The sequence below is a fragment of the Chiloscyllium plagiosum genome, chromosome 17 (genome assembly GCF_004010195.1).
Source record: "Chiloscyllium plagiosum isolate BGI_BamShark_2017 chromosome 17, ASM401019v2, whole genome shotgun sequence".
In the NCBI taxonomy this organism is placed as follows: Eukaryota; Metazoa; Chordata; class Chondrichthyes; order Orectolobiformes; family Hemiscylliidae; genus Chiloscyllium; species Chiloscyllium plagiosum.
In genome coordinates, this window is record NC_057726.1 from 50,679,447 (window position 1) to 50,691,429 (window position 11,983).

At 42.7% G+C, this 11,983-nt stretch overlaps 1 protein-coding gene across 3 annotated transcripts in view; it reads left to right on the forward strand.

Annotated features, from left to right (window-relative positions):
- Positions 1 to 11,521, forward strand: part of bcar1 (BCAR1 scaffold protein, Cas family member) — a 243,966-nt gene extending 232,445 nt beyond the window's left edge. For all 3 annotated transcript variants that reach the window (XM_043707042.1, XM_043707041.1, XM_043707040.1), the window contains exons 6-7: positions 7,495 to 7,584; positions 9,001 to 11,521. In XM_043707042.1, the coding sequence (XP_043562977.1) occupies positions 7,495 to 7,584; positions 9,001 to 9,510 (600 nt within the window). In that variant the 3' untranslated portion in view covers positions 9,511 to 11,521. The remainder of the gene's footprint in view (positions 1 to 7,494; positions 7,585 to 9,000) is intronic.
- Positions 11,522 to 11,983: the final 462 nt, after the last annotated feature.

Consider the following 11,983-nt stretch of genomic DNA (forward strand, 5'->3'; position numbering starts at 1 on the left):
CACTTATTCTGGATAATTTAAGTGGAATTAACCGTATATTTTCTGTTTGTTTTTGAGGCCATCTTTATTTATGCACTGTCATAGAGATGTACAGCATGGAAACAGACCCTCAGTCCAACTCATCCATGCCGACCAGATATCCTATCCTAATCTAGCTCCATTTGCCAGCACTTGGCCCATACCCCTCCAAACCCTTCCTACTCATATACCCATCCAGATGCCTGTTAAATGTTGTAGTTGTACTCTACCACTTCCTCTGGCACCTCATTCCATACACCCACTACCCTCTATGTGAAAAAGTTGCCTGTTAGGTCCATTTATATCTTTTCCCCTCTCAAATAGCTTTAGATGGAAACTATTGGGTTTTCACAAATCTGGATGCCCCTCCATATCTTTTTCCATCACCTTTTCCTTGGGGAAGTTGGTGTCAGTGTGGTTGAGATGATACCAGTGATACATCCTTCTAATGCGCTCATAATTCTCTCTAAATGCAGTCAGACAATTCTCCCTTCTCCAAGGAACACATTTGGAATCTTCTGCAGTAAGTGTCAAGGTAAAAGTCCCCATGGTCTTGCTGGACTGTAGGGCTGCTCTCCCATTAAACACGGCTAACTAGAGGTGGTTTAACCCAAGGGTCACCACGCCTCAGGGGAGAGGAGAGGTTGTGAAGGAGAGTCCTTCATGGTAACCTCAGCCAGTGTGGGAATCGAACCCATGCTGTTGGCTTTGTGCAGTATCCCAAACCAGCTATCCAGCCAACTGAGGTAACCACCAGCTGCTTGCAGATAAAGCAGTGAGCTTACACACAGGATATTTGAAAAGGAAAGGTGGGTTTACAAATCTGAGGCAAAGTGCTCTGTGTGGTACTGATCTCTGACTCCTGTAACGTGTTTGAAGACTACTTTAGTACATTAACTCATTTTAAAATCATGCAGTAGAAATTATTTACTGTGCTGACTTTGGCCCCCTTAAATCAGGAGAGAGGAAGGAGTGTGCTATTATTTAATTGGTCCAAGTAGAATTCCAATGAACAAGTTTTTGGGATCACAAGGGGCCCATTCATTAGATGAGGTCATCTCTGTGAATGTAAAGACTTTCTGTCCATCACAACAAGGTCCTCTGGATACCAGCTCCGAGGATAGCTTTGTAAAAGGTAAAAAACTGAGGATGATTAAGTAGCCAGCTGGGTATACATGTAAAGGTCTCTTGGCTAACAGCATTTCTCTACCAACCACAAGCACCTCATATTTTTGTTCATAAATTAGTGATCATGTCTCCTACTAAATGTTCTCGTGATGTTTCCCTGCACCACAGGCGACTGTAATTCCCCACCTCCCCCATTTTGATGTCTGGATTTATCCCATGATTACCTATAAACTCTGACAGGACGAGACAGGGTAAACATAGGAAAGAGATGGCCAGTGAGTCCAGAACCAAGGGTCACAGTCTAAGGATACATGGTAGAATATTTAGGACTGAGAAGAGAATTTCTTTCACCCAGAGACTGGTGAGCCTATGGAGTTCACTGCCACAGGATGTAGTTAAGGTCAAAACATTCAATGTTTTCAAGGAACTAGACATAGTTGTTAGGGCTAAAGGAATCAAATGGAATGGGGAGAAAGCAGGAAAAGAGTCCTGTGTTGGATGATCAGCCATAATCCTTTTGAATGGTTGTAGTATTGAAGGGGTCGAATGGTCTGTTTCTACTCCTATTATCTGTGTGTCCGTGGTTCCCAGAATGTCAAAGCTGATGATATTATTACATCGTCTTAGTCTTCCCTTAGTTTGGAGTCACAAGGTCCCCTTAGATGTGAGTTTAATAAAAGCTATGGAGTTTCAGCGCACAATCAACACTGCACTTCGGAGTTTTTGCTCAATGCCTGCTGTTGTTCAACTTGTTCTCATCCTTGTTACAAACCTCAAGTCCAAATGGTGAACATTGGCCCCTCTTTGTGCAGCAGGATTTCTGTTGTGTAATTAATCACTGCATTGAAGAGCTGCGATGGATGAAGCTGCAGCTTACAGCCCCAGCACAATAACAGGGAAAGGTTTATTCATTTTCATTAATGCACTCTGATGTGCACAGTAAGGTTAGAGGTGAAGTGTGAAATAAAAAGGACTATTCGCCATTATTGTTTATTGAGGGAAGTGAATCCTTTACCACGCTTATTAACTGCTTTATCAAAGTAACGATGTTGGAAGATTGAGGCTGGACAATTTTTAGCTGACAGAAGGAAAACAACCCAAAACGTGCAGGAAAAGGATTTGTGAGAGAACAGGAGGTTAAACCTCAGGAGATCAGACCTTGCTGGGACTCTTGACACAATAGTAGCTTTGCTCATGTACAATAAAACAGCAAGAAAGGAAAGGCCTGCACATGCTGAAACTCTGAACCTGAAACGAAAACTGGGGGGGGGGGGGGAGCATTCAACACATCAGCCACCGCCTGTGGAGAGAACCAGATAGGTTCCTGTTTCCAAGGAAGGGCTTTCCTCTCACTGGTTCATGGGAAGGCTTCCTGCCTGGAATCTCTGTTCTCTCCATTGATGCTGAATGGCTGCCCAAGTGCTTTGAATGTTTTCGGGACCCCACAAACAGATTGTGATTTTAACCACCGCTGTTAGCTGTGGGTGAGATCAGTGCATCTCTTTTTAGTCAAACAAGTAGGAATTGCAAGTGTTAGGTACTTCAAAACAATAAGATGTCACGTCACATTTCTCCTTTGTTCATAGGGTATGGCCATCGCAGGCCATTTATTTATTATCCAGAGGCCAGTGGTGATTTAATCACTTTGCTGTGGGTCTGGAGTTACAAGGAGGTCAGGGTAGGTTCAGGTGGAACTTTGTTCCTTTCCTGCCATAGGATTTGAGCTGAGAACATCCCCCCAGTGTTCGGGATTACTAGTCTTGAGAGGTTCTTCTGCAGCTGTACAGGGCCCTGGTGAGACCACACCTGGAGTATTGTGTGCAGTTCTGGTCTCCAAATTTGAGGAAAGACATTCTGGCTATTGAGGGAGTGCAGTGTAGGTTCACAAGGTCAATTCCTGGAATGGCGGGACGACCTTACGCTGAAAGACTGGAGCGACTGGGCTTGTATGTCCTTGAGTTTGGAAGACTGAGAGGGGATCTGATTGAGACATATAAGATTATTAAAGGATTGGACACTCTGGAGGCAGGAAACATGTTTCCGCTGATGGGTGAGTGCCGAACCAGAGGACACAGCTTAAAAATACGGGGTAGACCATTTAGGACAGAGATGAGGAGAAACTTCTTCACCCAGAGAGTGGTGGCTGTGTGGAATGCTGTGCCCTAGAGGGCAGTGGAGGCCCAGTCTCTGGATTCATTTAAGAAAGAGTTGGATAGAGCTCTCAAGGATAGTGGAATCAAGGGTTATGGAAATAAGGCAGGAACAGGATACTGATTAAGGATGATCAGCCATGATCACATTGAATGGTGGTGCAGGCTCGAAGGGCAGAATGGCCTACTCCTGCACCTATTGTCTATTGCAAGTGACCATGTTTAAAAATAAAACATTTTTCTAAAGCACCAAGGTGACCTTTAGTACTATCTGTGACTAACTGAAGGAGAAACAACACAAATATTTCCACGTATCAGTTGTGTACAAGAAGAAAACCAGTTGCTGCTATTCTGGAATTTTTACAACTTAAACCCAGCACACTGGCCACGTTTTACTGGGGAAAAATAAGCTGTCCTTGCTTCCTCTTAACAGATACTTTACTAGACTATGATCAGATTATAACTGCTTAGTGATTGACCACTTATTTCAGATCCAAGGACAGATAATCGACAATGTGCATTATTTATAGGAAAAAGAAACATCTCAATCTGAAGATCTGACCTTGCATGTAATCCAATGTAATTAAAATGTTTCAAGTGTTAGAGACTTGGAGGCAACATGGTCTTATAGCACCATCTTGTGGTGCCATTGCAGCTACAGTGAAAGAAGATGCTCTTTTACAATGTGCAGTATAGGGTGGGCTGACTTTCCACTCCTGTCCTGCCTAGTTACATGTCAGGGAGAAGGTGTCTATGGTATGGGACACTTGAACCAACCTGGTCGGTAGCCTAGTCCTTGGTAGAGATTCATCCAGTAGCCCAGAGAGATTTTTCTGTCAGCTGCAAAAATAAAAGATCATTTTTGGTGATCTTGGCCCTGCTCTCAACCTCCATTGAATCTTGCTGATTCAATGCCTCCACTCCTGGTCTCTTCCCCAGACCCTGCTTCTCTTACTCCGATGTTGTTAGTTATGTATTCAACTGTCTGGCCCCTATCTCCTAGAGTTCCCTCCCCAAACCAGTACACCTGTCCACACTCGTGCAGATTAAAACCTGTCTTTTTGACTGAAGGTTTCCTAACCTTCTCTAATCCCTATCTCTTTAACTCTGTGTCACTTCTTGTCCAGTTGTGCTCCAGAAAAGTGCCTTGGGACATTTTACTAGGTTAATGAAGTAATTAAAATGCAAGTAGTTGTTTTTCTGTACTGAACCAATCCTGATATTTAAGGACAGCGTGACTGAACACCTGGAGAAATTTGATCTGTTTTGAGGGCCGACGAGGATTTGTAAGGGGCACGTCATGTCTTACAAACCTAATTGAATTTTTGAGGAAATAATTAGAACAGTAGGCAGGGGAATGTGGATGGATGTAGCATATATATGCATCCAGAAGCCACATAAAAAGTTAGACATAAAAGGCTGTTAAGTGAAATAGAGGTTCATGCAAACTATCAATCTTGTTGGGTGGTAGAAGATGGAAATTTTGAAGGAAGTGAATTGTGGTTTTCTGAAAGGATCCAGACTAGGGCCTTCAGTATTCACTTCATTTGTGTTTAGCGTCGTGACTGGTTGTACATTAGGCAGCGTATGAAGTTGTGGGGGCATTGTTCCATTAAATGGGATGTTAAAATTGTGGCAAATGGATTATGCGCATATGTGAGAGTTCATCTCTTCTGGATCAGAAAAGGATACTTTGCAAAAATAGTGAAAAGCAAGGAGCAGTAGATGTTTAAGGAGGTTATAGGCTAATCTACATGGATCAATCAAATCACCAAAGTCTAACCAGATGAAAGGCTTGCTTCTCATTACAGAGAGCCGACTGGTGCTGGTTTAACCTGAGGGTCACCACACCTCAAGCAAGGGGAGAGGTTGAGAAGGATAGTCCTCATGGTCACCTCAGCCACTGTGGGAATTGAACCCATACTTTCCCATACCATCCAGCCAACTGAGCTAAACTGACCCCCATACATGAAGTAGCAGTCAAGCAGGTTAATGGAATGTTAGGCTTTAAAATCAGAAAGCTGCAAAATAAAGGAGAGGGTGTTGTGCAGGGGCTTTGGAAAGCCCTGGTTAGACCACATCTGGAATTTGTAAACTCTCAGGGTTGGTATACTTTAGAAGTACTGACAGGCTTTGGAAGGTGTGCAGTGCAGAATGTGACTGAGAGTCCAGCATACCAGACAGAAATCCGGTTTGTATTCCTCACATTATAGAAGGTTAAGAGGTGATTTGGTTGACAATTTTAGGCTTTTGAAAGGAATATATAGGGAAATGGAGAGAAATATTTCCCACTGATGGGGGAACTTTAGGACACCAGACAGAAATCCGGTTTGTATTCCTCACATTATAGAAGGTTAAGAGGTGATTTGGTTGACAATTTTAGGCTTTTGAAAGGAATTTATCGGGTAAATGGAGAGAAATATTTCCCACTGATGGGGGAACTTTAGGACAAGGGAACAAAGCTGAAACATTTATAGAATCCCTACAACATGGAAACAGCCCATTCAGTCCATCCTGAAGAGCATCCTACCCCAACCCACCCCCCCCAACCCAAAGCCAATCTACCCAGTTTGCACATCCCGAGACACTATGGACAATTTAGTATGGCCAATCCATGTAGCCTGGACACTCTGAGGGAAATCAGTGCACCTGGTGGCAACCCACAAAACACAGGGAGAATGTGCAAACTCCACACAGATGTGCACAGTGGGCTGGAATCGAACCTAGGTCTTTGGCGCTGTCAGGCAGCAGTGCTAACCACTGAGCCACCGTGCCGCCCTAACTTCAAGCTAACCAGGTTTGGTAATACTTTGTGAAGAAACAGTGGGACTTTTTCCAACAGAAGTCAGTGGCTGCTGTCTGTTAATTAATCATTTGAAGTTTGAGACCAGATTGACAATTTTGTTCATGGCCAGGAGTATAAAAGAACGTTGGGCCATGATAGCGTTAAAACAGGGATCAGCAATTTTCACGTTGAATGACGGAGCTGGCTCCAGGGACTGAGTTGGTTTACTGCTATGTTCTCAGGTTCTGGATGTTTCAATACTCAAATGTTTGCTGGAATCATTCCCAAATAGTACCCCACAAGTTACACTTGGAAAGAAGAGTTTAAATTTGAAGTCCCAGAAGATGTCTATGTCCAACATGTTCCCTTTATGGAATCATTGAATGATTGCGCCAGCAAGGAGGCCACTCAGCCTGTTAAGTCCTCTGCTGGTTCTGTGCAAAGGTCATTCTGCCAGGCCCACTCCCCTATCCTTTCCCCGGAATCTTGCACGATTCCTCTTCAGATGAGAATCCAATTCCCTTTGGAAAGCCACGATTGAATCTTCCTCCACTACACTTCTGGGCAGGGTATTCTGGATCTTAGAAATTCCCTGCCTACGAAGTTAATCTGCAGAATTAGCAATGTCTTTGTGATGACCAACTCTGGTATCTTTCAGAGATTGTTGCTTGTCTCTGTACAAAGCAGCTTGACAATGGGTATATCACTCACTTGAGGAGGCTGAGGTCCAGGGGCAGAGATCAGAGCTGCCTAAAAGAAACTACCCATAACTATTTGAAAGCACTTCCCTTATTTCATAAATTTCTGTAAGGGAAGAGTTGAAGGGTCAGTCAGCACTTCCAATGAATGCGATGATCCTCACTCTCCTGCCTCCGCACGTCTCTCAGACAGTGGGCTGTTCACTTCCAAACTGGATCAATTCGTGTTCACAGTCATTATTACACTGAGCCTGTGTTTCAGAGCACTGCAGACTCCTAACCAAAAAAATAGAGTTTTGTGTTAAATTAATTGTTACCTGAAATTCTTTTTCTAAGCCAGAATGACTTTCTGGATGGAATCTGAGCTGATTCACAAACTGATTTAATTTAAAGAACATTTTAAATCCATCTGTAATGAAATGTTCTCCCAGAACATTTTGTTTTAGTTACTCAGCAGCTTTCGCTCAATAATGCAGTTTGTATTTGTTTTATTTTCCTTGGCCCCTTTTCTCAAATGCACTGACGTTAGGTCTGGGTGGATGGGGGTCATGTGGAGTCTGAGCCTGTGGAAGAGTATTGTTGCAGCTGGACTTAACCCTGACCTCCTCAGGCTTACCCTCGGTCTGTAACGTTGATGGTGAGTGAGGTCTTAACCACTTGAGTCATTAATAGGAGCAAGGTTTTTAATGTTGTCTACTTTTCTGTCACTTTTCAGGGTAAAGAAGAGTTTGAGAAAACGCAGAAGGAGTTGTTAGAGAAGGAGAATATCATACGGCAAGGGAAAGCTCAGCTGGAGCAGCTGCAGGTGAGATGGCCAGTGGGATTTGGTAATGACACGCTTTGCAGGTTGTGAAGATGTTCAAGCCTCAACAGATATTGAGAACAGCATTCCAAACAGCCCTCTGGGTTGGGCTGTCTGCTCAGTGAAACCAGGAGAGGGCCGGGAGTTCAGGACCCTCCAACCAGACTGAAGCAGGTTTTGAAATCCTGACTCCTTAGCCCTTGCTCCGTCACAGTCGGATTGTTGTATCAAATGACATTTGTTCTGCAATTAGTTCCAGAGCTGGTCTTTTAAACCTTGGGATGATGTTAATCTCAAAGAGAGCACCTGATGTAACTAGGCATTCCCCTTCAGATTAAGAATCAGGCCATGGCCCTGTTTTTTTTAAAAAAAAAATTGAGGAGAGCAAATATCTGAGTGAATTAGTTTTCCTTATTGGAATCAGATATGGTACTGATGTGGCAGTATTGGTTGGACATTTGGAGTTAGAAATTAGTTATTATTTTCATTTGGGTTTACAAAAAACAAATTAACCAGATTGGTCTGGAAAAGCACTGATTTAAAGCTTCTTGTCTTTAACTTATGCTCCAGTGGAATGGGTGCTGTGGGGGGCTGTGTGGAGGGCAAGCGGGTCGTGTGGTGGGGGAGGGGCCATGCAGAGGGTCAGAGGGCCATGCAGTGAGTGAGGGTGCTGTGCGGAGGGCAGGGGATTGTGCAGTGGGTGAGGGGGCTGCGGCAGGCGAGGGGCTGCGCCGTAGGTGAGGGGCCGTGCAGTGGGTGAGGGTCCTACAGTGGCCCTGCCCTCACCCACTGCAGAGTCCTCTGCCCTGGGTGATGGTGCAGATGGTATCCTTGCAACAGTTGGTCAAATCTTCCTGGAAAAAGGAGGGACGAAGTGTCCCGGTTCTGATTGGTGTGGAGTGAATTTCATTGCTTTGTCTTCTGAATTTATATATCTTCATGAGAGTAGTTTGGGATTGTCATGCTTGAAGAGTAGGAACCTGGAAAAGGTTATGACCTAGCCGGGCCTGTGGTCTGTTACCCCATGTGCGAGCTGCTGCTTCCCTTAGCTCAGTAATGTTTCACAAAGTCTCAGTGCGGCTGCCCTGAATGTGTGTCCCTGGTACAGGGCCTTGTCCATTGGGACTGCATATCCTGAGATCCCAGTGATTTTCCTATCCTTTAAGTGGTGAAAGTATGAGTGTGATTTCTTGAGAACTGTTCCTTTGTGGATTGTGTTTTCAGACAGACTGACACTGAGTTGCCTGTAGTTCTCTGACCGTTAGAGTTGAAACATCATGGTGTTGGGCCAGCAATGGTTGGAGGTCAAGCAGTTCTTGATCCTGTCTGCAAATTCTCAATTTCCTGTGAGAAATGCCTTTTCAAGGTAGCGTTAGTCTAAGTAAGGATGGCTGACCTTTGCTTATTTGGCCTCTGCAGGTGAAACAATTTGAGCGTCTTGAGCAGGAAGTAACGAGACCCATTGAGAACGACCTCTCAAACTGGACCCCGACGCACCAATATGGACAGGTTAAGAGCAAGCTGAGCCCCTCAGACAAGCAGCTGCTATTGTTTTACTCGGAACAGTGCGAGTCGAACATTACCACATTAATCAATGCCATCGATGCCTTCTTCACTTCCATTAATACCAATCAACCTCCGAAAATCTTTGTGGCTCACAGCAAGTTTGTCATTCTCAGTGCCCACAAGTTGGTGTTCATCGGGGACACACTGTCTCGTCAGGCTAAATCGCAAGAGGTTCGCAATAAAGTTACACACTACAGCAACCTCCTCTGTGAGATGCTAAAACATATTGTTATCACAACCAAGACTGCAGCCTTGCAATACCCATCTGGCTCTGCTGCCAAGGAGATGATAGACCGAGTCACTGAACTGTCTCACTGTACACAACAGTTCAAGATGATGCTGGGACAGTTAGCCGCAATGTAAGGATGCAAATAAATCTACATCTTGAGACTGAAAGAATTGACAGCTGTAAATGGACTATTGTAAATATTAACCCATGAGATGACCATACAGGGAAAAGTACTTTTTCTTTTTGGTTAGATTGTGACATTTCTTATTAATCAGCAAGATATTTAAATTCAAAACTATGTAGTAGTTCCTTTTGTTTTTCTTCTCGAAGTTCTTTTCAATGTTGTGTTCTATAATATGAAATGGAAGTAATTATTTTCATTGCTGATTTTAGATCGTGGACGTATGGGTTCTATTTTAAAACTTCATTAAAAATGAGTGGAGAATTACTGGACCATTAAAAATAGATGGAGAGCAATTTTCTACTGTGACAATTAACTAAGTCACTTTTTCATTGTCATGGGGCTGTTTTAATTGATGAAACGTCTCTGCTGATTGAAGAGTTCTAATTCTGGATAACGCATCATTAATGACCTGTCAAAGAAAAGTCAAAGAGGATGAGGAGCTAACAGGTGCAGCATGTAGCTAAGTTATCCTACGCGTTTCATTAAATGTTTAAACAAAGTAAACGGTATTAATGTTTTCCAATTGTTTTGGATCATACCTCACTTGGGCACTATGCTTTCCATTGCATTTCAATATTTTCCATTTGTGCAAGCCCACAGCAGAAAATGCAAATGAATTGGTGCCTTGAAATAATTAAAAGCTTCTGCTGGTGAACAGAGCTAAAGTCATTTGTAGCTTCTATTCACAATGAAATCTCATGGTGTGGGGGAAGCAAAAATAAAACTGACTTTCAATGATATTTTAGTGACCTATTTAAGTTTGTGGTTTTCTTTATATGGAGGTGTATAAAACAATCGTGTTTAACAATTTGCTATAATTATATTTGCCAAAATAATGTGTTGAACAGACCAAGTTGGGTTTCAGCTGAAACAATGACTGGAAAAGTACAAGAACTTCCATTTGAACCTTTTTAACCAAAGCCTGCCCCAGGGGCATCAGTCTCAACCAGTGTTGTTGGAGCAGTAATATAACATCAACTTGCTTCAGAGCTGACAGCCTTTGATCAGTCAATGACTGGAGACAATAATCCATTACATACAATAGTTAGTATCCCCTTTACATTGCAGAAGAATTGCTGACAGTTGCAGTTATTTGGATATAACCTTCTCAAAGAAGCTTGCTGGAGCTTTAGTTATCCAATCTGCATGTGGCAACACCTTACACTCTCCAGGTTTTGTTTTTATATATAGAAAATTTTATGTATGTTTGAAACTTAAGTCGCTGATATTTGATGTAATTGGAGGGTTATAACCCTGTAAGAAATGTACCTTTGTATATGTCTGCACATTATATGAATATAAGCAACTGTGTTTGACAAATCCTGGTCAAAGACTCTTAATCTCGCTTCTGTGAAAAACTAGAATTCTGTAGCCAGTTTCTCCTCTGAGGATCGTTGGGTGCTCTGACTATGATGTGTGTCATGTACTGACCTGTAAAATATTAGGACTGAACAGAACAATGTAAGATTCTCAAACCTCTGAGCGCAACTGCTCCTCTGCAATAACTACTATGTTTCCAATGCGTGGTGTCTCTCAATACTGTCCAATGGCAGCACAGTTGACACAGCACTGCTTCAGTAAGTTAATCGTTAGAAATTATCACCCTTAAATATATATGTTAAAAGTAATCCAAATGATGGGTTAAGAATTGCAATGTAAAAGGGGTTAAAAGTGATCTTGACGTTAATATTCATCATTGGAGCTTTTGCAGTCATGCTAGAAATCCCCCCGATTAGTCTAAAAATTATTTTGTATTCTATCCTTTTATTTTGTTTCTGGTCTTAACATTATGGTGAAAGACTACTGTAAATGTGATGTATTCTTTACGATGCATAATGGTTCATATCTATAAGAAGTTTTATTTCTCTTGCACGGTGGTTGGTTTACGGTGGCTGTTGACTTTTGTATTATATTCAACTGGATTTATTTTTAATTATTAAACAGGCTTAAGAACCATGAAAGTGAGTCGCGTGTTTGTGGCCCCAGCAAAGTTGTCCCAAGAGCCAAACTCTATTGTTGTCCGTGTGGGATTACCATTAACTTTGGGATCGGTTTGAATTTTAAGCCTGTGCCATTTTGTGATTGGTGATGCCTCAGGGCAGATTCTGTCCTTTCGCATTGAAGTTGAGATCAACCAAGACCTAGAATTTCAGCTTCCAGATCACAAAGCTGGAAGGTTCCAGCAAAGGAGTGAACTTGCTGTAAGGAAGAACATAGACCCCCCCCAACCAGCTCTTGTAGCAATGGCATTTATACGGCTGCTCCCCTCAGGTTTTGATCAATGGTGACAAGAGTGATGGTGTTAAATGTCAACAGAAGGTAATTGTATTGGAAGCATGTCACAAGAAAATATATTGAATTATTTTGAAATGCTGTGAGCCATACGAAATAGGCCTTGAGCTTCAAGCTGCAAGATTGTGTTA